We start from the raw sequence: 27,687 nt of genomic DNA, 5'->3' as shown, positions 1-27,687 counted from the left end.
TTACTTCAAGTGTTGTTTGAAGGGTGGATGTTGGCTAGGACCCATTGAGAACTACCTCAGAGTCCTTCCAAATAATGCTGTGTGATCTTCTATCTGAAGGGATAGAGAGAAGCTATGAGCACCTTATCCAAATGGAGTTAAGTTTTTTAGACAAAGAGAGGGATCTCCATAAACTAATTCCATCATAATAATATTGAGTACAGTATCTTAGCTAGTGGTGCTAGGCACAGTTAACCATGTGACAATCTCGGTTTCTCCTTAGAATCTCAAACTTCTCCACCATTCTGCGACTTTAGTTTTAATTCCATAATTCAAATACAAATATTTGAAATCGGATGTTCTCAATAGTTTGGAGCAGGAGGATATTCAGAATATTTGCAATGTTATTAAAATATTGCATGTTATGACATAGAATATATCTTTTACTGTTCCTGCACAAAGACGTTGCACACTTCAGATGAAGAAAAATTCATGTCCTCTCATGCTCTATTGTTTCTTAGTGAACTTTAATGGCCCAGGGGCATAATTATCTTATTCATTTAATCATATGAGATCAGGTTGAAGGTTTTGCCAGTTATGTTATGCCTGTCAAATGGACAGTGAGTCTCAGACATCATTAAAAGGAGAATGTAAGTTATTCTGTAATATCGTAATAGGATATTTTAATTCAATGTTGGGGAAAATGCACTGTTGATCATTTTTTCTTGAGATATCTCATTTCAACTATATTAACCAGAGAGAACGGAATACATTAAAATTGTTCAGGAACATAAACAATACTCTTTCCGTTCTTAGCGACCACCATCCCAGCAATGACCACCACCAGAACATCAACACCCACAAGCAGAAGCACAGTGTCAACTACATCTGAATCTCCAACAACGGCCAATGCAACACAAGCATCGACAACAGCCAATACAACACAAGCATCGACAACAGCCAATGTAACAGAAGCATCAACAACAGCCAATACAACACAAGCATCAACAACAGCCAATGTAACAGAAACATCGACAACAGCCAATACAACACAAGCATCGACAATAGCCAATGTAACAGAAGCATCGACAACAGCCAATACAACACAAGCATCAACAACAGTCAATGTAACAGAAGCATCGACAACAGTCAATGTAACACAAGCATCGACAACAGCCAATGTAACAGAAGCATCGACAACAGCCAATGTAACAGAAGCATCGACAACAGCCAATGTAACAGAAGCATCGACAACAGCCAATACAACACAAGCATCAACAACAGCCAATGTAACAGAAGCATCAACAACAGCCAATGTAACACAAGCATCAACAACAGCCAATGTAACAGAAGCATCGACAACAGCCAATACAACACAAGCATCAACAACAGCCAATGTAACAGAAGCATCGACAACAGCCAATACAACACAAGCATCAACAACAGTCAATGTAACAGAAGCATCAACAACAGCCAATACAACACAAGCATCAACAGCAGCAGTCAATGTAACAGAAGCATCGACAACAGCCAATACAACACAAGCATCGACAACAGCAGTCAATGTAACAGAAACATCGACAACAGCCAATACAACACAAGCATCAACAGCAGCAGTCAATGTAACAGAAGCATTGACAACAGCCAATACAACACAAGCATCGACAACAGCAGTCAATGTAACAGAAGCATTGACAACAGCCAATACAACACAAGCATCAACAACAGCCAATGTAACAGAAGCATTGACAACAACAGTCAATGTAACAGAAGCATTGACAACAGCCAATACAACACAAGCATCAACAACAGCAGTCAATGTAACAGAAGCATTGACAACAGCCAATACAACACAAGCATCAACAGCAGCAGTCAATGTAACAGAAGCATCGACAACAGCCAATACAACACAAGCATCAACAGCAGCAGTCAATGTAACAGAAGCATTGACAACAGCCAATACAACACAAGCATCAACAACAGCAGTCAATGTAACAGAAGCATTGACAACAGCCAACACAACACAAGCATCAACAACAGTCAATGTAACAGAAGCATTGACAACAGCCAATACAACACAAGCATCAACAACAGCAGTCAATGTAACAGAAGCATTGACAACAGCCAATACAACACAAGCATCAACAACAGCAGTCAATGTAACAGAAGCATTGACAACAGCCAATACAACACAAGCATCAACAACAGCAGTCAATGTAACAGAAGCATTGACAACAGCCAATATAACACAAGCATCAACAGCAGCAGTCAATGTAACAGAAGCATTGACAACAGCCAATACAACACAAGCATCAACAACAGCCAATGTAACAGAAGCATTGACAACAACAGTCAATGTAACAGAAGCATTGACAACAGCCAATACAACACAAGCATCAACAGCAGCAGTCAATGTAACAGAAGCATCGACAACAGCCAATACAACACAAGCATCAACAGCAGCAGTCAATGTAACAGAAGCATTGACAACAGCCAATACAACACAAGCATCAACAACAGCAGTCAATGTAACAGAAGCATTGACAACAGCCAACACAACACAAGCATCAACAACAGTCAATGTAACAGAAGCATTGACAACAGCCAATACAACACAAGCATCAACAACAGCAGTCAATGTAACAGAAGCATTGACAACAGCCAATACAACACAAGCATCAACAACAGCAGTCAATGTAACAGAAGCATTGACAACAGCCAATACAACACAAGCATCAACAACAGCAGTCAATGTAACAGAAGCATTGACAACAGCCAATATAACACAAGCATCAACAGCAGCAGTCAATGTAACAGAAGCATTGACAACAGCCAATACAACACAAGCATCAACAACAGCCAATGTAACAGAAGCATTGACAACAACAGTCAATGTAACAGAAGCATTGACAACAGCCAATACAACACAAGCATCAACAGCAGCAGTCAATGTAACAGAAGCATCGACAACAGCCAATACAACACAAGCATCGACAACAGCCAATGTAACAGAAGCATCGACAACAACCAATACAACACAAGCATCGACAACAGTCAATGTAACAGAAGCATTGACAACAGACAATACAACACAAGCATCGACAACAGTCAATGTAACAGAAGCATCGACAACAGCCAATACAACACAAGCATCGACAACAGCCAATGTAACACCAGCACCAACAACAACAGCCAATGTAATACCAGCTGTTCTTGTGACACCTGTGACCGTGGGTCTCAATGGAATTTTTACACCAGCATTATCTAATAGTAATTCACCTGTGTTTCAGAGTCTTAGAGACAGTGTAGAACGTCAAGTAAGTTTGTTTTTTCCTGCTTCTCTACTTGTACATAATATTGAGTGTTTAAAAATGTTTTGTAAAGATCTACAAAGTGTATATCTACACTGGTGCAGATTTAGCATAGATCCTATCCTTAAATGGAAAATTTCAGCAGTATAATTTTGCAGTTAATGGAACGGAAATTTTTTTCCCTTTATCTTGCCATTTTGATAATACTGAATTTGCTTCTACGTAGATGATTCCTTGATGACTCATTTAATATCAGCAGACTCAAATGATTCAGTGAATCAAAGTCTGAGGGGAATATGTTTTGCATCTTCAGGATATCTGAAATAAAATCTGAGAATGCTAGAAATACTAGGCAGGGCTACGTCTGTGAAGTGAAAATCAAAGTTAACAGGCAGAATTTTCCATTCTGGTTTGGGTACCTGGCTTTGACATAAAATGTGAGCCCTAACTCCACAGTGTGTCAGGAACTGTAACCCAACAGCAATTTTTGTTGCACTGCTTAAGCTTGGCTCAAGGGTAAGCAGACAATGGAGGACAAGAGGTGATGGCTAGACTGTTAATCCAGTGACCCAGGTAATGTTACTTTAACTCCCCCTCCCACTCCGCCAAGGACATGCAGGTCCTTGGCCTCCTCCATCGCCAGACCATGGCAACACGATGCCTGGAGGAAGAGCGCCTCATCGTCCGCCTAGGAACCCTCCAACCACAAGGGATGAATGCAGATTTCTCCAGCTTCCCCATTTCCCCTCCCCCCACCTCACCTCAGTCCCAACCCTTGGACTCAGCACCGCCTTCTTGAACTGCAATCTTCTTCCTGACCTCTCCGCCCCCACCCCCTCTCCGGCCTATCACCCTCACCTTAACCTCCTTCCACCTATCGCATTCCCAACACCCCTCCCCCAAGTCCCTCCTCCCTACCTTTTATCTTAGCCTGCTTGGCACACCTTTCTCATTCCTGAAGAAGGGCTTATGCCCGAAACGTCGATTCTCCTGCTCCTTGGATGCTGCCTGATCTGCTGTGCTTTTCCGGCAACACATTTTCTAGCTCTGATTTCCAGCATCAGCAGTCCTCACTTTCTCCTAATGTCCTGGGGGACTGGGTTCAAATGCCACCATGGGAGATAACATGGTGAATTCCATAAAGATCTGGCATTAAGGGTATATGATGATTGCAAAACGACTGTTGGGGAAAAACCCATCTGGTTCATTAGCGCCTTTTACAAAAGGAAACCATCCTTACCTGATTTGACTCCAGACCCACAGCAATGTGTTGACCCTCAACTGATCTCTAGGAAATACTAGGAATGGGCAATAAATGCTGGTATGGCCAGTGTAGACAAACTGGAGGCTGGAAGAACAAAGAAATCCAGCAGCATCAGGAGGTGGAAATGTCAATGTTGTGGGTATTAACCCTGCTTCAGGACTCAGTTATACCCATAACCACCTCTTCCTCTGGCATTTCATTCCACACACAAACCAGTCTCGGTGTAAAACATTGCCCTCATGTCTTTTTAAAATCTTTCTCCCCTCATCTTAAAACTGTGCTCCCTGGTTTTGAACTCCCCCCACTCTGGGGAAGTGAGCTTTGTCATTCATCTTTTCTGTGTCCCTTGTGATTTTATAAACCTCAATAAGGTCACCCCTCAACCTCCTACGGCTACAATGAAAATGTCCCAGCTTTTCCAGTCTATTTTTATAACTCAAACCCTCTTTTCATGGCAACATCCTGGTTAATGATTTCAGAACCTTCTCCAGCTTAATAATCTCCTTCCTATAGCAAGGCAACCAGGACTGGACTCAGTACTCCACAGGAGATCTCACCAATGTTCTGTACAACCGCAGCATGATATCCCAACTCCTGTACTTGGCACTTTATCTGCTGATGGTTCGTCCTGACCTGTGTTTTATTTTAGCTTTTGAGCGACTGCCTTCACTCTCAGGGATGGGGGGGGAGGAGAATTTCTTCACATTCTACCTCAGCCAATAACGTGGTCACTATTGAGAATTTGTCTTTTTAACTGAGGTTTTTATTGAATTCCTCAATATTTTAGGGAATTGTGAATTACTGGTCCAATGACATCACCATGTATGCCCAGATCTTCTGGGTTAGTCGGGTGATCCTGGCTTTATTAATCGAGACGTAGAGTACAAAAACCAAGGAAATGATGTTGAACTTATACAGAATAGTTGTTCAACCTCAGCTGGAGTATTGTATCTAGCTGTGGGTGTCACATTATATAAACAATGTCAGTGCGTCACAGAGAGTGCAAAAGTGAGTTACTAGAAACGTTCCGAGTATGAAAAATGCCAGGCACAAGGATCTATTGAAGAAATTGGAACCATTTCCCTTGGAGGGAAGATGGCTGAGAATTTTGTGCTCAAGTCTTTGAAGAGAGACTTCAAGCAATAGCATTTCAGTTCAGGAAGTCCAAAGATCTATAGGTTAGATGGATTGGCCATGCTAAATTGCCCATAGTGTTCAGGGAGGTGTAGGTTAGGTGCGTTAGTCAGGGGTAAATGTAGAATAATAGGGTCGGGGAATGGTTCTGGGTGGATTACTCTTCGGAGGATCGGTGTGGACTTGTTGGGCCGAAGGGCCTGTTTCCACACTGTAGGGGTTCTGTGATTCAAATACACTACTTGTTGAACCACAACTGAAGTGATAAATATTCAATATTCTGTTATCAGTGATTACTTATGAAAATTATTCAAACTGGATCCTAAAATGTTTCTTTCTTTTAAAGCTTACAGTGTTATACCGTGTGATTGCACCTACTGGTTTTCGAGGATACCGTGTCTTAAGGTTCAGGTAGGCAGTGGGCTCAGTCTAATCAGGCAGTGGTCACGGTTTGGTAATGAGCTTGTTAATAGCTTTTGTTTTTAATTTGCAACCCCTGATGCAATTTGGAGAAAACTAACCTCTCAGAGTTAGTCCATGACTTTGAAACTGTTGCCAGGACAGTGGATATAGAATCATAGAATCATAGTGTCCACCAACACAGACACAGGCTCTTTGGCACAAACTGGTCATGCCAACCTAAATGTCAATCCGCTCTGACCCCATAGCCCTACACTTGGCCCATATCCTTCTAAACCTTTCCTGTCCATGTATTTGTTCAAATGCTTTTTAAATATTGTTTTTATGTACCTGCCTCAACCACTTCTGCTGGCAGCTCATTCCATACCACCCTCTGTGTGGAAAAAAATTGCCACTCAGGTTCCCTTCATTCTTTCCCCTCTAACCTTAAACTGATGCCCTCTAGTCCTTGATTCCCCAATCCTGGGGAAAAGACTGAGTGCATTCACCCAATCCGTGCCTCTCCTGATCTTCTACATCTCTATGAAGTCCCCCCTTAGTCTCCTATGCTCTGAAGAAAAAAGTCCTAGCTTGTCCAACCTCTCCCGATAACTCACTTCCTTGAGTCCTGGCAACATCCTTGTAAATGCCTTCTGCACTCTTAATTTCATTATAATATTATGTTGGGAGATGGTGGTGTAGCAGCGTCTCAGGATCAGAGAATTATTGTGCCTCAGAAGGAGGCCAGTCAGGCCATCGTGTCTGCACTGACTGCCTTTGGCTGGTGTGGGGTCTCCTTACTTTAGCCCATCTCCCTACCTACCCAAATGCTCCAATGCCTCAATTGGCCCTGCCTTTCCCACACTCCAGACAGTGCACTCCTTACTCTAACATACTCTCACTTTGCTCTTGCTTCAATCACACATCATGTGAAGGCTAGACCCTCTCATTCATGTGCCTTTTACAAGCGGTAACAGCTTTACCCCTAACTACTCGCTCATGGTCTTGGAAAACACAATTAGACCTCCTCTCAGCCATCTTCCCTCCAAGGGAAACGGTTCCACTTTCTTCAATTGATCCTCGTGCCTGGCGTTTCTTTTACCCAGAACATTGCTAATAACTCACTTCTGCACTGTCTGCGATGTACTCACATTGTTCACATAATATGGCACCCACAGCAAGACACAATACTCCAGCTGAAGTTGAACAACTATTCTATGCAAGTTCGACATCACTTCCTTGGTTTTTGTACTCTACGTCCCTTATTAATAAGGGCAGGATCAGCTGACTAACCCAGACGATCTGGGCAAGCATGATAATGTCATTGGACTAGTAATCCACAATTCCCTAAAATATTGAGTTAAAAAAATCACACACTATCAGATTAACGTCCAACAGGTTTATTTGAAAGCCAATGCTTCCAAATAAACCTGTTGGACTATGAACTGGTGTTGAGTGATTTTTGACTTTGTCCACCCTAGTATAACACCGGCACTTCCAAGTCTAAAATATTGAGGAATTAATTAAATCAATTAAAACACCAGCCCAGTAGTGACCATGTGGCCACTGCTGAATGTCGTAGATATCCATCTGGTTCACAAATTTTCTTTACGCTGTCCTTACCTGATTAAAACTGAAAAGACTATGGATTCTGTAAATCAGAAACAAAAACAGAAATTGTTGGAGAAGCTCTGCAGGCCTGGAAGCAGCTAATTATAGAAATGAGAGTCAGCATTTTACGTCAAGTGACCCTTCCTGAGAACTCAGAACAGTTCCGAGGATAGGACCCTTGATAACGCTCATTTCTGTTCACAGATGCTTTCAGACCTGCAGAGCTTTTCCAGCAATTTCTGTTCTTTTTGCTGTCCTTACCTGGTCTGGCCTACATGTGACTCCAGATCCACAGCGTTGTGGTTGACACTGAGTAATAAATGCTGGCCTAGCTAGCAGTGCACACAGGGAATAAAACAAAAAAATTGAATGGGCCATAAGCCAAGTCAATGGGCTGAATAGCCTTCGTCTGCATCTTCCGGTCTGTGTTGGCATCACATTCTCCTGTGTTTAAAAGGGAATCAAAGAATTTCAGCAGCAGCAATCTGAATGAACATGAGCTGTACCGGTACCAATAAAAAGTTCCCACTCCGTTGAGAGTATAGAGCACTCACTCGTGAATTATCACAAAGGATGTTGCAAAGATGTGGTACCTCTCCAGCTGGGGGAAGTCACAAAGGGTTATTCAAATGAAAAAGCAACAGTCTAACCTGAATTCTGAAAGTAGAAGGTGGGAGTATAAATAAGAGTTGTGGGCGGCATGGTGGCACTGCTGTCTCACAGCGCCAGAGACCCGGGTTCAATTCCCACCTCAGGCGACTGACTGTGTGGAGTTTGCACGTTCTCCCCATGTCTGCGTGGGTTTCCTCCGGGTGTTCCGGTTTCCCTCCCACAGTCCAAAAGATGTGCGAGTCAGGTGAATTGGCCATGTTAAATTGCCCGTAGTATTAGGTTAGGGGTATGGGTGGGTTCCGCTTCGGCGGGTCAGTGTGGACTTGTTGGGCCGAAGGGCCTGTTTCCACACTGTAAGTAATCTAATCTAATAACACTTTGATCAACATTTAATCCTGTAATTCATCAATCTGCACACTCAGCCACTTATCTGAGCAGCACTGAAAGGGGGATCACACCTCAGTGCCTTACATTAGGAGTCAGTGGGAATAAAGTGCCAATTTGTTACAAAAAAAATAAATCAAGATTGGTTATTCAGAAGTGCTTGTTGTTTAGAAGCTCTGTATGCGACAATACAAATCAAATAGTGATCTGACATGTGAAATTGAAAAGCTATTTTGCTGAACCTAATAAAAGGATTGATATGATTTATTGTATTTCAGGAGTGGATCCATTGAATCAGTGGGTCAACTGGAATATGACACTAATGCCACACCACTATCAAGTTCAGAAGCAGTGAAAGTATTGGCAAATGCAGCGGAGAACAACCAAACGTTAGGGAACCTTACGATTATTACCACAAGCATCCGCTCTGGCAGTAAGTATTAAATTTCACAAAGTGGGCAGCATGTTGTGAAATATAGGTCTGGGCCCAAATGGTACTTAAGAAGCTCGGCTCAATCCTGGGTAGGAACACGAAAATGCCATTCAGCCCCTTGAGTCTGTTCCATCATTCAATGAGATCTTGGCTGATCTGTAGCTTAACTCCACACACCTGCCTTTGGCCCTTATCTCTCAACACATTTGCTTAACAATTGTTGATCTCAGATTTAAAATTAACAACTGATCCAGCATTCACTGCCAATTATGGAAGACAATTCTAAACCCCTACCACTCTTTGTGTGTAGAGGGTGTTTCTTAGCATCTCTCCTGAATGATCTGGTCCTTCCTCTCACACAATGCCCTGCGTTATGGAATCCCCAATCAGAGGATATAGTTTATCATTATCTACCCTGAGTTTTCCTGTCAATATTTGATCAGATCACCGCTCAACCTTCCAAAGTCTAAATAAAATTTGTATAATCTCTCCTCATAACTTAACCCATGAAGTCCAAATATCATTCTTGTAAACCTACATTGTTCTCCGTCCAATGCCAATCTATCCTTCCTAGGGTGTGATACCAAATCTGCTTACTGTACTTCAAGTGGCTTTTGTATAACTGCAGCATACCTTCTGCATCCTTGTATCCCAGTCCTCCAGATGTAAAGGCTAGTCTTCTAGTAATTGATCATTTTCTGCACCAATTCATAACATTTTAAAGATCTATGCACCTGAATCCCTGAGTCCCTTTGGGCATCCATTGTTTTTAACATCAGACCATCTAGAAAGTACCTTGATCTATCCTGTTTTAGTCCAAAATGGATAACTCATACTTTTATATTATACTGTGTCTGCCACGATTTTGTCCACCACTTAGTCTATTAATATCCCTTCCTAATTTCATGCTCTCATCACACTGTCTGCAATGCTGCCTAACTTTGTGTCATTAGCACACTCTATGACCAGCCAGGTGGCAGGGTAAGGTCGTTCAATGCTCTGTAATTAATTCTGTCCTGAGGGGAGTCTTTTTCCAATCCCAATACCAGCAATGACTGCCTGTAGTTGTAGAGTGTGAGGAGGTTCATCTAGTGAGTAAATCTTGGCCTGTAGTGAATGGCAGAATGACTGGCTCTATAGTGTTACAAAAGCACATTTCCTGTGTTTTGATCATGTATTAAAGTGTTTAATATTCACTTTTCAAAATGAAATCAATCCTCATTGCTTGAAAAAAAGGTGTTAAAATCTTTCCAACAAACTAAACATGAGTGTTTACTACCAAACTAGGGGGTACAGGTTCAAGGTGCAAGGTATGGGGGAGGTTTAAAAGAGATGTACGAGGCAAATCTTTCACACAGTGGGTGGTGAGTGCCAGAGGAAGTGGTGGAAACAGACACAACAGCAGCACTGAAGAAGAATCGGAATAAGTACATGAATAGGAAGGGAATAGAGGGATATGGATGTTGTAAGTGAAAACAGTTTTGGTATGGAAAGGCAAAATATGACAGCGCTGGCTTGGAGGGCCAAATGGCCTGTTCCTGTGCTGTATTGTTCTTTGTTCTACTTTTTGTGTTCTCCTTTGGTAGGGATTTGCTATTCTCTGACACTTTGCTCCTGGCTTTCTGCAGGGGTTGTTGGATAAATCAATCCCAATTTCAGCATTCCTGCTTTCCATTCTCTAATTTCAAAGGAAAATTATGGCTCCATGAGTTTGGCAGTTTGCAATCATCGTCACCTTTGTTCGCCTTCCCCATTTGGGTTACAACTCTGTTTTATCAGAACCTCATTCTGTATTTTGGGACCAGCTCTGTTGCCTTCTCTCTGCTGCACTGTGTCCTCTGGAGCAGAATTTGCTCCAATCACCCAGTCACCTTATTCACCAGCCTGTGCCAATCCCCTAACCAAATCCCAACCCACTGGTAGTCATGAAGCTGATGGGAGTGGAAGGGTTGAATTAATAAGTGCACACAGCAGAGGGGGGGGTCTCCAAATTGGAGGTTGTATATTGAGAAATCACATGTCACGTTGTCTTAGAACCTTCCTGCATTTCAGAATCCATTGCTGGAAAACTGGAATCTGCAGATTGCTGTCTACAGATTCCCGATCAGAATTCCCAGAGACTCCGCCTGGAACACAGAAACTGTAATGTTTCATGATCTACACTGTCAGCTGACTGTGTTTTCATACCGATTATCTGCTTTTTATTCAGGTATCACTGTGAACAATTTGGAGCCAGTTTCTCTGAATATTTCGTTTGTGATAGAAAACGTGACTTTCACTGATTCACTCACCAGCAATACTTCCAGTGACTTTACAAGCCTGCGAGATGAGGTCGTCTCCTGGGTATGTAGCAACAAGTTGTGAATACAATTTGAAAATCTCAAAGAGTCGCGATTAAGCATACAGTCTTGCTCACTGGGTTTCTCTTTCTGTCAAACAGCTCGAAAATGTTCTCAGTTCAGGATTTTCCCCAGAGGTGCTGCCTAATTCTCGTGTTGTGTTCAGGTATGTCCACTTTCATCCTGTTTTTATTTCAAGCTTTCGAAGGCTGCCAATGATGTATCTGTCAGTGATTTGTAGCTGTTAGAGGCTAAAGTTGCAGTGAATATTTGTGCTTCAGTATTCAACGCCCATCAGCAACATAGGAGTCTAAATCACATCGTCAGGCTCATTAAAATCGCCTGAAGGTGTTTAAATAAACAAATTCCAGTCAAAGTTGAACAACTAATCTTAGAACTTCCAAATGAGGAAGGGAAATCACTCCAATTGATTATAAGGTCATAAGGAAGTAAGAAATATCTTGAAGTCGCCCACCCTGATGACATCCCAGTGTTTCAATGGCAAGTTCGGAATTGATTAATTCAGTTAGGATGTAGAGTGCAGGTTTAATTCATTCATGTCACTGGGCAGACCTAGAGTCTTATGTAATCAAAGTGAGGACTACAGACACTGGAGATCAGAGTTGAGAATGTGGTGCTGGAAAAGCACAGCCAGTCAGGCAGCATCTGAGGAGAAGGAGAATCACCGCTTCAAACATAAACTCTTCATCAGCCAAGCGGCAAATTAGGGGCCAAGCCACAATATGATGATGACTGGACTCTCCTGTGGTTCGGTGGTAATGTCCCTATGACTGGACCTGAAGACCCTGCTCCAGAGGTGTGCAAATAACATCTCTGAGCAGGTTGTTCAGAAAACTAGGTTAAAGAATAAAATCAAAATGCAATGATGGCTGGGCTGCCTTGTGGCACGGTGATAATTTCCCTAACCTTGGACCCAAAACCTTGGGCTCAAAGTCCCACCTACTGTGATGATATCGCTGTGGAGAGTGCGTTGCTGGAAAAGCACAGCAGGTCAGGCAGCATCTGAGGTGCAGGAGAATTGATGTTTTGGGCATGAGCCCTTCATTGGGAAAGTGACGGTATCTCTGAACAGCTTGATTGGGAAAGAAAAGAATTAAAACTATGATGATGACTGGCTCGTGTATTTGTTGTATATATTGGCGAAAACAATTGGCGAGAACCTCCTTCCATTTCTTAGCAATAATGCCACAGGACGTTTTACTGAAAAAGCACCCATTCAGCCTCACTGTGCCAGGGGCTTGGGTTCAATTCCAGCCTTGGGTGACTGCCTGTGTAAGATTTGCTTGCTCTTCCCATATCTGTGTGCGTTTCCTGGCACAGTGTAACGTTGTGTGGGTTTGGTGGACTGGCCATGGTAAATTGCTCCACGGTGTCCAGGGATGTGCAGACTAGGTGGATAAGCCATTGGAATAGGGATAGGGTAAGGGTCTGGGTGGGATGCTGTTTGGAGTGGGGGTGCAGAATCAATGGGCTGATTGGCCTCTTTCTGTGCTGTAGGGATTCAATGAATTCCAAGTTTAAACTGCTGCCAAATAAGCCGCAAGTATAAATCCTGCACCAAGATATCGATTTTAGGCAAAGGTGCATATGAGCTATTCATATTGTAAGTCAGGCTACGGAACCAAAAGCATGTTTTACACTAATGGATATGCTATGCAAAAAACAAAGCACTACACTAATTACATGTCACGGAGATAAAAATGCTTCCCTGAGATGTAGAAAAAGCATTTCACAGGTGCCAGGGTCCTCAGGATTCCAGTCTTGATGCTGGCTGATTTGAAGAGGGTGGATCTCACCAAAATGACTGAGCGAGCGGGAATCCGCCTAGTAACCAAGCAGCCTATCACATTTCTGCTTTTATTCCAGCAACGCTTCCTCAAAGGTACAGGTGACTGCATTCATCCAGATCAACACGACCAAACTAGAAGACCGACCATTCCTGCGAGACCTGATCATTAACAATGTTAACATTTCGGGTTTAGATATCATCAGATCCACTGTGCAAGTAAATGGTGAGTGCCTGTTTGTGTGAACGTGTCTTGTCTTGATGTCCAGCACATCACCATGTGACTCAGAAACTCCTTAGTCTGCTTCATCTGCAAAAGCAAATGTTTTTAAAGTCTAGAGACTGTTGTTACATAAGGAGACCAAAACAACCAAAAGACCTGAAAAAAAAATTGAATGTTTTCTGGGCTAATGGAATTTCCTCATTCTCTACCTCTCTTTCCTCCCTTGAAATATCCCATAAACCCTATTTCTTGACCTCACCTACCCTACCATCTATTTTACATGACATGACTGCAAAGCACCTTGGGACATTTTGATCATAGAATGATTAAAAGTAATCTTTTAACACAAAAAAATTGAATCTTTGATTTTAACAAGATCAGTGTGAGGACGTATTAAATCTCGCATGTATTTCCTTTACACACTCCACTTTGTCTTGTCCCAGTCTATGGTTGCATTTCTCTATTAATGTCTCTCTCAATGTAAATTGCTATGTCAACAAGCACTATTCAATCCTCACATGTCAACAGTCACGAGGTAGGTGCAGCCTCATGCCTTAAGGTAGTGCTGTGGAGTATGTTTCTGAATATTCTCTTGTGCACCTCTGTCCACCATGTTTCCTAAAAATATGTCACAGGTAATTTAATCATCTGTATAAGCTGAGGTATAATTTAATTTTCAGAACATAGTAGGTTAGTTGCAGGGCTATATTCCACTTTCAGAACAGGAAATAGGATTTTTGCAATGTGGTTGGTATCCACCGCTCATTTAACTCGCCAGCAGACACTGTGAAAGCTAGAGCATTTTGCTTCTGTCACGACGATTTCCACACACCCAAACGCTTTTCCTGTTTGCATTCACAATTTTGCGAATATTAAAGACCATTTTTGTTCTCTGGGAAGAGGTTGAGCTGGAAGTGTGATCTCCAAACTGATGTACGGTATTCTTTCTTTCGTCAGGTGACATGATTTCCTTTCAATCGTTCCCGCTGGATCTTCGGTTTACAAATCGAAATTTCGAAGATGCTCTGAACAACAGATCAGGTGCTGAATTCAAAGACCTCAGCACCACAGTGACAAATGTGGTAAGTTATCAGTTCAGACCAGGACACTGCGAAGATGAAATGTATTTTCAAACATTGAGTGTTATTTGAACAGTAATAATATTGTCATTTTTCCAGCTGTGCTTTGGTGCAGAGATTAATTATGGCAGTTTATTACAAAGAAACAGAACCAGAGAATGTTAAGGGTGACTGCACCAACAATATAATCGAGTTCTGGTTCAAGTGCCAATCTCTATGTCGATACTGGAGGTCAGAGTCAAAAAGGGCAATGCTGGAAATGCACAGCATCTGAGGAGCAGGAGAGTCAACGTTTCGAGCATAAGCTGTTCATCAGGTATGTCTGACAAAGAGCTTATGCCCAAAATGTCGACTCTCCTGCCCCTCGGATGCTGCCTGACTGGCTGTGCTTTTCCATCAACACACGTTTTGACTCTAAGAGATTTGTTGGTTTACAAATGCAATGCTAAAGCAGGCCTCCATTTAATCCTCACCCAGGCACAGTGTTGAGATAGTCAGGATTTTTATGTATTACATTGTTCCCATGTAATTTGTTGTTTGCCCACCAGCATTATAATTGCGTCTTGGCCTGTTAAGGGCCAGTTGCTAACTCCCATTGGAGCCACAGTACCACGAGCAACTTTTAAGGCTTTCTGAGCAGGCACCTTGCTGTTTTAGACAAGATAGAAAATGGTGGGAGGTCCTACATGACTTCAGCAGTGGGTCATCAGGAGCAATACTGCACTCTCTTATCATTGTCTGTACGTGTGATATTACAAATTTCTGGCACCAACAGAGAACTGGCTCTCCCCATTGTGTGAGCTCCGCTTTGCGGGTCCTCTCGGTGAAAGGCTTGAAGCAGCAGGGGCATACACTAAGAGTTCAGGCCGGGGATGGTCAAAGCCTAGGACTAGAAAAGCCAGGCCTGGTGCCCTCTGCCAGTCGAATCCCACCATCCACCATTGAAGTGTTCCCTTTTCCTTTATTCAAGGATAATGTTGGAATGAACAAAGAACAAAGAAGATTTCCAGCCCAGGAACAGGCCCTTCGGCCCTCCAAGCCTGAGCCGATCCAAATCCACTGTCTAAACCTGTCACCCAATTCCTAAGCATATGTATCCCTCTGCTCCCCCACCTACCCATGCATCTGGCCAGACGGACCTTAAATGACTATACCGTGCCTGCCTCTACTACCTCTGCTGGAAACGTGTTCCAGGCACCTACCACCCTCTGTGGCATGTATCCCTCTTAAACTTTTCACCTCTCATCTTGAATGCATGACCTCTCATTATTGAATCCCTCAACCTGGGAAAAAGCTTATTTCTACCACCCTTTCTATACCCTTCAAGATTTTGTAGACGTCATGAATCGCAGGAGTATTTAAGTATTTAACCTCTTGATGCGGTTCTGGCCTCCTCCACAAGAGTTAGCGTATCGTAGAGGTCTACAGCATAGAAGCAGGCCCTTCGGCCCAACTTGTCCATGACGTCCAGTTTTCACAATTAATCTAGTCCTATTTGCCTGTGCTTGGTCTATATCCCTCCGTACCTATCCCATCCATGAACCCGTCCAAATGTTTGCTAAATGGCAAAATTGTACTCACGTCCATCACTATCTCTGGCAGCCTGCTCCAGATACCAACCACTCTGTGTGAAACCGTGGACCCCCAGACCCTCATGTATCTCTTCCGTCTCCCCATAAAAACCTACTCCCTCTAGTTTTAGACTCCCTTACCATGGGGAAGAGCTGTTGGCTATCGACCTTACATATGCCTCTCATCATTTTATAGACTTCCATAAGATCTCCCCTCAGTGTCCTATGCTCCAGGCTAAAATGTCCCAGCCTATCTAACTTTCCCTTAAAACTCAAACAGCATGGGTGGCACAGTGGCTCAGTGGTTAGCACTGCTGCCTCACAGCACCAGGGTCCTAGGTTCAATTCCCACCTGTCTGTGTGGAGTTTGCACATTCTCCCTGTGTCTGTGTGGGTTTCCTCCTGGTGCTCTGGTTTCTGCTCATAATCCAAAGATGTGTAGGTCAGGTGGATTGGCCATACTAAATTGCTCACAGTGTTAGGTGCGTTAGTCAGGGGTAAATATAGGGTTGGGGAATGGGTTTGGGTGGGTTTCTCTTCAGAGGGGTGGTGTGGACTTGTTAGGCCGAAGGGCCTATTTCCACACTGTAGAAAATCTAATCTAATCTTCTACTCCAGGTAGCATCCTAGTAAATCCTTTCTGCACTCTTTCTAGTTTAATAATGTCATTTCTATAGTAGGATATACACTGCACTCAGTACACCAAATGTGGCCTCACCAACATCTTGACATGTTCCATTGTGAGCCCCATGTGTGTTTTCTATCAATGACATTCACATAGATAGTGTTGTGTAAGCTTGACTCCTATTGCCAAATTGTCTAGATGGCGCTCCCCTCATACAGAGCTCTCCATGTGGGGCGAAAGATTGTTTTGGATTTGAAGGGAGGGATTCATGTCCTTCAAACCTCTGCGTTGCCCTCTTTAAATACACTCATTCTTGTCTTTTTGTGTTGTAGATGAACAGTATCTTTCAAAACAATCCAAACTTCATTGAAGTTATAATTGACGGATTTAGGTAAGGACCAATCTTACTCATCTCTTGAAAAGAAAGAAAATGCTGAATATTTTGGACAAGAGTGAGATCCTTTTCTTGTTATCGGTATTATCTGTGTCTGCCAGAACTAATTATTTGGAGCATTCAATGAAATTGATCCATCTGCCTTTCCAGGCTGGAGTAAGACTATGTGTGGCATTACTTTTCTTAGTCGTTGCACAGATGAAAGAAGTTTGCATGTTTTCACTCTTGGTTAAGGGGTGGAATGGTAGCTCAGTGGTTAGTACTGCTCCTGTATAGTGCCAGGGACCTGGGTTCAATCCCCCCATTGACTGACTGCCTGGAGTTTGCACATTCTCCCCATGACTGCATGGGTTCTTTCCGGGTGCTCTGGTTTCCTCCCACAGTCCAAAGATGTGCAGGTTAGGTGGATTGGCAATTGTCCCATACTGTCCAGGAATATGTCAGCCAGTGGCTTAGCTGTAAGGGTGACAAGGATACAGTAGGTGGCGGGTGGGATGCTTATCAAAGGGTTCGTGTGGTCTTGATGGGCCAAATGGCCTGTTTCCACACTGTAAGGATTCTGTGGGAAAGTCAAACAAGCAGTTTAAATTGATAAGGGGAGCAAATTGTGTTTTCAATCTAATTATTCTTGTTGCATTCTGTATTTAACTACATTGTTAACAGCTTTCTTTCTCTTTATAACTGTACAGCGATGGATCTGTTGTGGCTAATAGCCAAGCAATATTCCTTATTAATACAACTCAGCGGTCTGATGTTATCCAGCAACTTGTCGATAATACTGCCACATTCAGCAGTGCTAATTTAAGCTTGGACACCAACTCCCTTACAGGTAGGTTACATATGAAGGTGCCACCTTCTTTTCTTTGTAAATGATATTTAATAGAGTATCTTTATGATCAGAAAACAAGGATTGACTACCCTCTCTAGTGGGAGAAAGTGAGGACTGCAGATGCTGGAGATCAGAATCGAAATGTGTGGTGCTGGAAAAGCACAGCTGGTCAGGCAGTATTCGAGGAGCAGAAGAGTCGATGTTTCCAGCATAAGCTTTTCATCAGGAATGAGGGGGTGGTGGAGGGAGGCTGAGAGATAAATGGGGGCGGTGGGGCTGGGGGGAGGTAGCTGGGAAGGTGATAAGTCGATGAAGATGGGGGGTGATGGTGATAGGTCGGACCGGAGGGTGGAGCGGCTAGGTGGAAGGGAAGATGGACAGGGAGGACAGTTCAAGAGGTCGGCGACAGGTTGGAAGGTTGGATGTGGATGAGGTGGGGATAGGGGAGATGAGGAAACTGGTGAAATCGACATTGATCCTGTGTGGTTGGAGGGTCCTCTCCAGTGCTCTTAAAGGGGCAGAAAGACCCGGGATGTGTATGAGTGCTTGACCTGTGACCCAACCAGTACATACTCGCAGTTCCTTGGTGTGAGGCGTGCCGTCACTGAGTTGAAGTGTACTGTCATGGCATGGGCAGTCATCTGGCAGACTGTGCCACCCGCACTGGCCAAACCGGTACTGGGGCCAGTTTGCTTCATCATGGTCCATGCAATTTTGCACTCATTCTTTTCTCAACTGGGAAAAGCAAACACAGCCTGAGACGTGGATCAGGCCAATGGCCTAGAACGTGTTAAGTCTACTGTGGAATGTGTCAGAAAAAGAATTGTATCTGTATAGCGCTCAGTGGTTAGCACTGGTACCACATGGGTTCGATTCCAGCCTCAGGTGACTGTCTGTGGGGAACTTGCACATTCTCCCTGTGTCTGCATGGGTTTCCTCCGGGTGCTCCAGTTTCCTTCCACAGTCCAAAGATGTGCAGGTTTCGTTAATTGACCATGCTGAATTGCCCATAGTGTTAAGGTGCATTAGTCAGGGGCAATTGTAGGGTAGGGGAATGGGTCTGGGTAGGACTTGTTGGGCTGAAGGGCCTGTTTACATTCTGTAGGGAATCTAATCTAATCAAAAACAAGTGAATGTGTCTCAGAGGAGCATTATAAAGCAGATACGATACTAAGTCACCTGCAGTGGTATGATGAGCAGAAGTTTGGAGATACAGGGGAAATATGACATTGAGCAATTGATCGGTTGTGATATAGATCAATGGGCTGAATGGCCTACTCCTGTTTCTATTTTCCTAAAGGAAGGAAATGAGACAGAGAGGTGCTGAAGCTGGAGAGAATTCCAGCATTAGGAAGCAGTGAAGCATTGAAGGGATTTGGAAACCAGGATGAGAAGTCTAAACTCAAGCTATTTGCTTAATTGGGAGCCAATGTCGCTGAGATATTTCCATCTGTGCCTCCCCACTGTTTCCTATATCTTAGCCAATTATCGGCTGCTATTCAGGCCGAAGATCATGACAGGTGCAGTATATCCCTCGAATCGGCAATGAATATACATCAGTTATTGTTTAAAAGGGGAGACATGTTCATTTGGAGGCATCTTGGTGACTTGTTTTAAATAGACTTTTGAGTGGAAATGCAAAGCAGACAATACTACTTGTGATGTTAGAAGCCCACATACATTAATCTGAGAGATTGGAATCTGTTAAATCACTCAGGTATATTGAACATAACTCTTTTCTGTTCACAGGTGCTACCACCACCACTGCACCCATGACCACCTCTGCCTCAACCACCACAGTAAACCAGCCACCTCCTGGCAGACCCTTCCCAGGATTTGCTATTGCGATCATTGTGATGTGTCTGTTGGCTATCATTGCAATCCCAATCCTCGTTGTTCTGGTAAGTCCATAAAACCATTTGCTTGGGACCTCGATCTCGAGGTACACACAGCTATCTTAGCAGGCTCTGCAATACTGAGCATCGAAATTGACCATGTCTTTTCCTTGTCTCTTGCAGTTTGTTAAGACTGGATTTTGTTCCAAAGTGGCAAACGCATTCAGACTGGAAGGCCCTGATGATTTGGATATGAAACTTCCAATGTTTGGTGTAAGTGTCAACTCTAGCCCAAACCTTCTGGTTCTCCCTTAAGTCTAGAATGCAAATTTCTCTTTACAGATTTCTACTAGCCATTGTGTAGATGGGAGCCATCTTGGGAGCTGCTTTCTATTGGCTCAGCTTTAAGCATCAACACTTTCCAATACTTATTCATTGAAGTGACTCAATTCCAGTCCAAATTGTCAGGACCATGTAGCAAAGAGATTACCCACGCATTTTGGGAATATTTATCAATGAATGAAAGAAAATGCAAACTCACTGTGTGGAAGTCATTTGGATGGGTAGTGGGAGCAGATTCAATAATATACTTGGAGAGGTAAAATCGCAGAACAACAGCGAAAGAGCAGGATTTCACCTTCTAAAAACTAGCATGCATAGGACAGGCTGAACAGCCTCCTGTGTTAAAAGATTCTAATATACAGGGCATGCTTGTAGGGACTAGTCCCCCACCCTGCTTAAGACCAAATGGGGGCAGCTGAGTAATCTCTCAATCCATCTCCTTGCCTTCGGAATTAACTTGGTCTCGCTCAGCTGGTGAGATCGATCCTGCTAACTTTGCGTAGAAAAGATTGTCAGCCGATCTGTAGCTTATGGTTTCAACATAGAGTCATACAGTACAGAAGCAGGCCCTTCAGCCCACCATGTGTATGCTGACCAACAAGCAGCAAATTGCACTCATCCCATTTGCCTGCACTTGGTCCATAGCCTATGATGACCTGGATTGCGAGAGTACCTGCTTTTACCACCCTCTCAGGCAGTGCCTTCCACGTTTCTGCCACCTTCTGAGTGAAAAAGGAATTTCTTTTAAACCGTTCGCACCTTGCCTTAAACATATGCCCTCTGGTCTTCCACATGTCCGCCATGGGGAAAGGATTCTCACGATCTACTGTGTCTATGCCTGTCTTAGTATACCTCGATCAGATCCACCCTCAGGCTCCTGTGCTCCAGGGAAAATGAACCCAGTCTATCCTGGCATAACTGAGACTTTCCATCCCAGGTTACATCCTGAGGAATATCCTCTGCACCTTCTCCAGTGCGATCATATGCTTCAATAGAGTGCGGTGACCGGAACTGCACACAGATTGAAAGGTGTAACAATGATTCATTTGTCTCACATTAGGGTCGATCGTACAACTTCCAGTGACGATGGGATGTCAAGGCGCGATACAACATGGACTTTGTGTCAAGAGAAGTTAACTGACATGGATTATGAAGAACACATATGAACGCTGTTGATAACAATGATTATCTCACAAAATCAATGCCACACATGAACTGTCAAACACGTGTGCTGTCATGCTGCTTCAGAATTACTCTTAAAATGGCTGCCTTCTCGAAGTGGGTGGTTTCCCTGGCAACTAGTGGACACATTCGCCACAGTGGAAAGTGTATGCTTAATGAGGCTGTAAGGGCAGAGTCTGTCCAGTCAATATCCCTTTGTGTTGGTAGTTTAGTCTTTAAGTGTTAAATGTGAGTTTATTTTGAAGATTCCCCCCTCCAGCCACCATCCCCGCTCCTCCCTCCTAGCAAATAATGACTTCCTTTGTGTTTCTCTGGCCAAAAGTGGAGTCAGTGTGAACAATGTTTCTGATGGATCCACGAGACTTTGAGAAACCTGGCTTTGTACTGGGAAGCTTTAATTCACCTCAGTTGTTATATTATTAATGTAAGTAAAGATAACTCGTACTCGGTGAAGTTGTAGTCATATTTAAAAAGAGTTCCTTTTGCTTAGCACTGTAACTGGAGGCCAATGAATAATATGCTGGGTGGTTCATTGGTGTAGAGTTTAAGATGCTGATGGGACAAATACAGCAGTAGAAGGCTTGTAGCTGCATACGTCAAGCTGAAATGGTTTTCACGAGAGGTGGAATTCTCCCTCACTTGCAGATGATTTCCAAGCTGCAGTCTTTGGGAGTATTAGGAGTAAAAAGATCCCTGGTTCCACTGAAAATGAGTGGATCTGTGTCACAGGTAATCGTTGTGTCCTCCAACACAATTCTGATAAAAGGACAGCTGAAATGCCAACCAACCCCAATACTCTGAAAATGTATATTTGCACATGACACAGCTGCTATTGTTATCCCAATGTCCCCAGGCATTGCTGTTTTATTTTCCAAGTAGGCGCGCAGAAGAAAGCTAAAGCCCCAGAAATGGCCTCATCAGAGAGGAAGTTGTTTGAACCAAGCTGTTTGTGAAGAAAGTGGATTTAGTGGTCGGGGCTACAGCAGTCCCAAACAGCACGCTCATTCCTCCCTGCACTCTGTTTAGCCACTTGTGAAGATGGCCATTTATTCCACGCAACACTCATTTGAATTTTTCAGTGAGCCACAACGATGGGACAGAGACTCCGTGGAATTATTTACAAAAAGGCCGAGATTTTTGCATGAGCCATTTTTTGTGAAGACATCGTGGACTGAGATTGCTCAGTGCATCCATCTGGGATTGTCCATCTTGCGCGGGCATCAGTTGGTCAACAATGAAGCTCAGACGATTGTGCCAATCGCTAATGCTCCATTTCAGTTGCAAGGCCCTAGTTTCCTGTATGTGTGAGCCAATGATATGAGGCACACTCAATTCTCAGTGCTGTCAGTTTGTAACAAAAGGCATCACAAATTGCGTTGTGTTTTATAATGAGTATTTACTTTGTGCATTTGATTGTGCTGATATTTAAGAATATTTTTGTTCATATTGTTATGTATTGTTTTGAGTCACTGTAAAGCTATTAAGACCAGTGGCCATTCAGGGATGAGAATGTTTAATTTTGATGTGGGAAATGGGTGTGTATATGTATATATAATCAATGGAAATATGTTTCAGATTAGACAGGGTATGTAATTCCAATTTAATACGTGCCTCTGTATTGATCATGAAAAGAATTCTAGGCTGTCTTCATTTGAAATCACCGTGCTCAGGGTTCACCTGAACATCTAAGCTTCTTTGGATTTCTGGATAACACCAATTGTTTCTTGTTACGAAATTCACATTAAGCCATCATCTTCTGGTGTACAAGTTGACAAAATTTACATCGGGTCAGTGACCGAAAGATATTTGACTCCTTAATGATTTCAGTTGCATGAACCCTGCATTTAACAGAACGACTCCCCTGCCAGGCTCAGAATAGAACTGGCCACAACTGTTGGAAACCAGTCTTGAAGTTGAACTGGATGGAGCCAGCTAGAATTAACTTTGCTGAGTGTAGCTCAAGTTTGGTGGGACATCCTGTTTGAAAATTTCCAAACATGCAACCCTTTGTCATCCTGTTGTCGGCAAGGCTCACCCTCCGAAAACCTAGCTACTGATTAAACACAGTGCTTCCATCAGGGCACAGCCTGTGGTAACTATCTCAACAGTACAAAAAGACCTTTGTGGATGTGTACCACCCTTCGAAGTTTGTGGAAAGTAATGTGATTGGCAATAAAACATGAGAATATTGAAATTGTCACAACATCTGCTGCTTTTTCTACTAATATCCCTGTATTAACATGAACGAAATTATGGAAAAAACAATACAAAAAACAGGTATTTGCTAAGGGAGCCGCTCTGAAGGACAATATATATGGTGACTTTCACTTATTCATACTGTTCCAAGCACTGCTAAGCATGATGAAAATGTGCCATTTTTTAAATGTAAGACCTTTAATTCAGAAGATTAATTATAACATGCTTTATTGAAAACAAACGTACAACTAAGGAGAGATATTTTTCTGACATAATGTATTTTTTTGTAAGCGTTACTATTAAATAAATATTTCTTACAATCTAAACTGCTGACATTTATGGATAATCATTTCACATAGTCATGAGGGAAAGGAATTCCTTCATGATAGAGCCTTTGACTTATTTGTTTACCTGCATCCAACAAGTAAAAGGGACCTAAGGGGCAACCTTTTCATGCAGAGGGTGGTGCGTGTATGGAATGAGCTGCCAGAGGAAGTGGTGGTTGCTGGTACAATTACAGCATCTAAAAGGTATCTGGATGGGTATAGGAATAGGAAGGGTTTAAAGGGATATGGGTCAAGAGTGTGGTGCTGGTAAAGCACAGCAGGTCAGGCATCATCCAAGGTTCAGGAGGATTGATGTTTCAGGCAAAAGCCTTTCATCAGGAATTCTGTTCTCCAGCATCTGCAGTCCTCACTTTCTCTGAAAGGAATATGGCCAAGTGCTAGCAAATGGAACTAGATTAGGTTAGGATATCTGGTCAGCACGGTGGCTCAGTGGTTAGCACTGTTGCCCCCACAGACCAGGGTTCAATTCCCACCTTGGGCGACTGTGTGGAGTTTTCATACTCTCCCTGTGTCTATGTGGGTTTCCTCTTGGTGCTCCAGTTTTCTCCCACAATCCAAAAATGCGTAGTTTAGGTGAATTGGCTGTGCTAAATTGACCATAGTGTTCAGGGATGTGTAGGTTAGGTGTATTAGTCTGGAGGGAATGAGTCTGGGTGGGTTACTCTTCAAAGGGTCAGTGTGGACCTGTTGGTCCTCAGGCCCTGTTTCCACACTGTTGGGATTTTATGGACATGTTGGACCAAAGGGTCTGTTTCTGTGCTGTACATCTCTATTACTGTAAGTGGATTTCTTTGTGTGTTTGATACCACTTTAGGTCTTGGCTAGATGTTGTCTAAGCAAGCTTCACTAATCTCAGTTTGGTTCCTATTTTAATGTGGACTGTGTTAAATGCCAATGAAAATCATAGTTCCTTCAGCCAATCGAAATGGGTAAATTGCAACCTTTGGCCTTCGCTCCAGAGTTCAATGGGTGCAAATGGACTTTTTATTGTCATTACTCCTGGATCTCCATTCTAAATGTTATATTTTCAGTTTTCCACCTGGTCCTAAGCAATGGGAAGGATGATGTGATGGTTTCTACACTGGGCATATTTCTTCCCACCTTTTAGCAAATTGAAAACTTAGCCCCATTAACTCTGACTGGCAAAGTTGTGAGCTGTTTATGGCAAACGCTGCCAGTCCAGCCTTCATTGTGGTCCCCCAGACTGTCCCTACCATTCCTTCTGTTGAGTAGCTTTAACTGCATTGAATACAACAGGGGAAAGGGAGAATTCCTCAAACCAATAATGGATAATGTTATGGACTAGGCCAGACCAGTTCATATATTCTTAAGCAGGCAGCCCAGACCATAACTTTGCAATTTGTCTCAGTAAGTGTAACAGTGAAAATTACCCAGAGTAAGTTAGCTAGGTTGACTAGCAGGTTTTAAAACATACAAAAATGTATTCACAAAATTATATAATGAAACACAAAGAACAGAATAAAGAACTCAGTCTATCCAAACCAGACTTAATTATGCTGTTCCGAATGTACACAACAGTCCCAATAAGCAAACCCCTTAAACACAGTAAAAATGAAACAGAGGCTTACAGGTCGAAGTTAGAAGGGCAGAAGGAGAGAGAGTTTAGCAGCCTTTCTTCACATTGTCCACTGCTGAACTCTCTAACTAGTTCTGGACTGAACTACTCAGCTAGAGAGTTGGCCATGCCCCCTTGACTTGTACAGGTTACTTTTAAAAACATAAAAGCTTTGGCCTAAAGACTCATCTATTTACATATAAACAAAAAGGCCTTTCATCTCTGTACCAAGCCCAGCCGTTTCGGAGCCCGGTCTGTTTATGATCCCTCTGAGAAAAAAACCCAAGGACGCAGTGTCCTTGAGAAAAGGAACAGCTTCTGGAAAAAAAGGGACCAGCTTTGTGACAATAAGGGTAAATCACTTTGAAGAGGTAATGTCTGCCTCAAGGTGGTTGAGAACAAAGTGCCACATGGATCAATTAAATGCAGCAATGAAACCTGCACTCAGATACAGGAATGTTTATTAAAACATAAATAGTGAGGGTATACATTGCTGGAGCTGTATTGGATCTACCTCATTATGATATAGCTCCTTTTGCCTATGGTCAGCAGTTATTAATAAAGGTACTGTTAACACCTTAATCATTCCCTACAGTGTGGAAACAGGCCCTTCAGCGCAACAGGTCCATACTGGCCCTCAAAAGAGTAACCCACTCAGACCCATGCTCCCTACCCTATATTTACCCCTGACTAATGCACCTAACCTACACATCCCTGAACAGTATGGGCAATTTAGCATGGTCAATTCACCCTGACCTGCACATCTTTGGACTGTGGGAGGAAACCGGAGCACCTGGAGGAAACCTACATGGACACGGGGAGAATGTGCAAACTCCACATTTACAGTCTCCCGAGGCTGGAATCAAACCCAGGTCCCTGGGACTGTGAGGCAGCTGTGCTAACCACTGTACCACCATGTTACCCCTTTGTCCACAATGTAAAGGTCTTTAGTATCTTTCTGGATGGACCAAATGGCCTTCCTCGTCCATAATCATATGTTTGGACTTTGGAAATCAAGAGCTTTGGGAATGGATTGTAGCGCATAGTTCACTCTTTTTACATTCAGTCTGATTATCAATGGAAAACAGACTGATTGGATGTAAAATGGACTGCCGATTCATTTTGTTTCATTCAGCCATTAAGGTACAGATCAATCCAGGATTAATGGCAAATTCACAAGTTGCTCTTAAAGCTGCCATAGCAAATTCAACCCAAAGGAGGACAAGAATTGACTGCCCCAGGCACACAATCTCCTGCTGGTCTAGACTGAAGGGGAGCAATACTGCCTGGAGGCAAAAGGTACACCCTTATGGAGGTGCTCTGAACACAAAGTGCATCCTAGAAAATGTATCAGAAAAGATTGACAAGGGTGGGTCTCTTCTCTCTAGAAGGACCCTGCCTCACTAGTTACCTGATGAAGGAGCAGCGCTCTGAAGCTAGTGCTTTCAAATAAACCTTTTGGACGATAACCTGGTGTTGTGTGATTTTTAACTGTGAAGGAAGAAGGCTGTGGGTTGTTGTAACTCTGGTCTTTATGATTAAATGTCAATGTTTCCAAAATTAAAAACCCATAAGAACACCTTTCCTTCATAAAAGTGTCTCATATTTTCACATTTGTTCCATTAATCAGGAAATATACATGACCCATGCATCAAATTATACATTTTGGAATGGATGAGCAAAGCAAGGGAGTACACGACGAGTAGTGGTGCTGAGGATCCTCCATTCTGACAGTGGCTCGGTAGGAGTCTGAAGTACAGCAGAAAGCTACAAGATTATATAGAAAGTAAGATATGGGCTGAAACACAGGCTGACCGTTAATTACAAAGTGTCAGGATAGTCCGAGGAGGCACCAAATCAGGGGGTCAGCTCTCAGAGTCAGGCCTAAAAGATGCTACACATTCTACAAGTAAGCAGGATTGAAATTTATCACCTCACATGCTGTTTACAGAGATCCATGATAAATGCAGGACAGACGCCCTTAATTAGAAGAACAATGCACATTGGCAATATATCATAGAGAGAGAGAGAGAGAGAGAGAGAAGCTAATTGACAAGAGGAGGCACCTCTGAGCAATGAGGCTACACACACCAGCAATACATCACAGTGAGGGAGGACCTAAGCTATGCATGAGACAGCCTCTTACAACTACATGCCGAGTCCTATTCTTCTAGATGAGGGGCCCTCCAGCAAAATGGTCCCTTAACCAGGAGGG

At 43.0% G+C, this 27,687-nt stretch overlaps 1 protein-coding gene across 2 annotated transcripts in view; it reads left to right on the top strand.

Moving 5' to 3' along the window:
- Positions 1–23,875, top strand: part of LOC140458466 (uncharacterized) — a 67,352-nt gene extending 43,477 nt beyond the window's left edge. For both annotated transcript variants that reach the window (XM_072553091.1, XM_072553090.1), the window contains exons 12-23: positions 796–3,296; positions 6,035–6,099; positions 8,973–9,127; positions 11,337–11,470; positions 11,568–11,632; positions 13,354–13,499; positions 14,454–14,578; positions 17,104–17,162; positions 17,855–17,994; positions 19,744–19,895; positions 20,013–20,102; positions 21,232–23,875. In XM_072553091.1, coding sequence (XP_072409192.1) covers positions 796–3,296; positions 6,035–6,099; positions 8,973–9,127; positions 11,337–11,470; positions 11,568–11,632; positions 13,354–13,499; positions 14,454–14,578; positions 17,104–17,162; positions 17,855–17,994; positions 19,744–19,895; positions 20,013–20,102; positions 21,232–21,255 — 3,656 coding nt within the window. In that variant the 3' untranslated portion in view covers positions 21,256–23,875. The remainder of the gene's footprint in view (positions 1–795; positions 3,297–6,034; positions 6,100–8,972; positions 9,128–11,336; positions 11,471–11,567; positions 11,633–13,353; positions 13,500–14,453; positions 14,579–17,103; positions 17,163–17,854; positions 17,995–19,743; positions 19,896–20,012; positions 20,103–21,231) is intronic.
- The last annotated feature ends 3,812 nt before the right edge of the window (positions 23,876–27,687 follow it).

This window comes from Chiloscyllium punctatum, chromosome 33, assembly GCF_047496795.1.
Source record: "Chiloscyllium punctatum isolate Juve2018m chromosome 33, sChiPun1.3, whole genome shotgun sequence".
Classification (NCBI taxonomy): Eukaryota; Metazoa; Chordata; class Chondrichthyes; order Orectolobiformes; family Hemiscylliidae; genus Chiloscyllium; species Chiloscyllium punctatum.
Note: the sequence above shows the minus strand (reverse complement) of the source record. Positions and strands in the feature narration are given on the sequence as shown.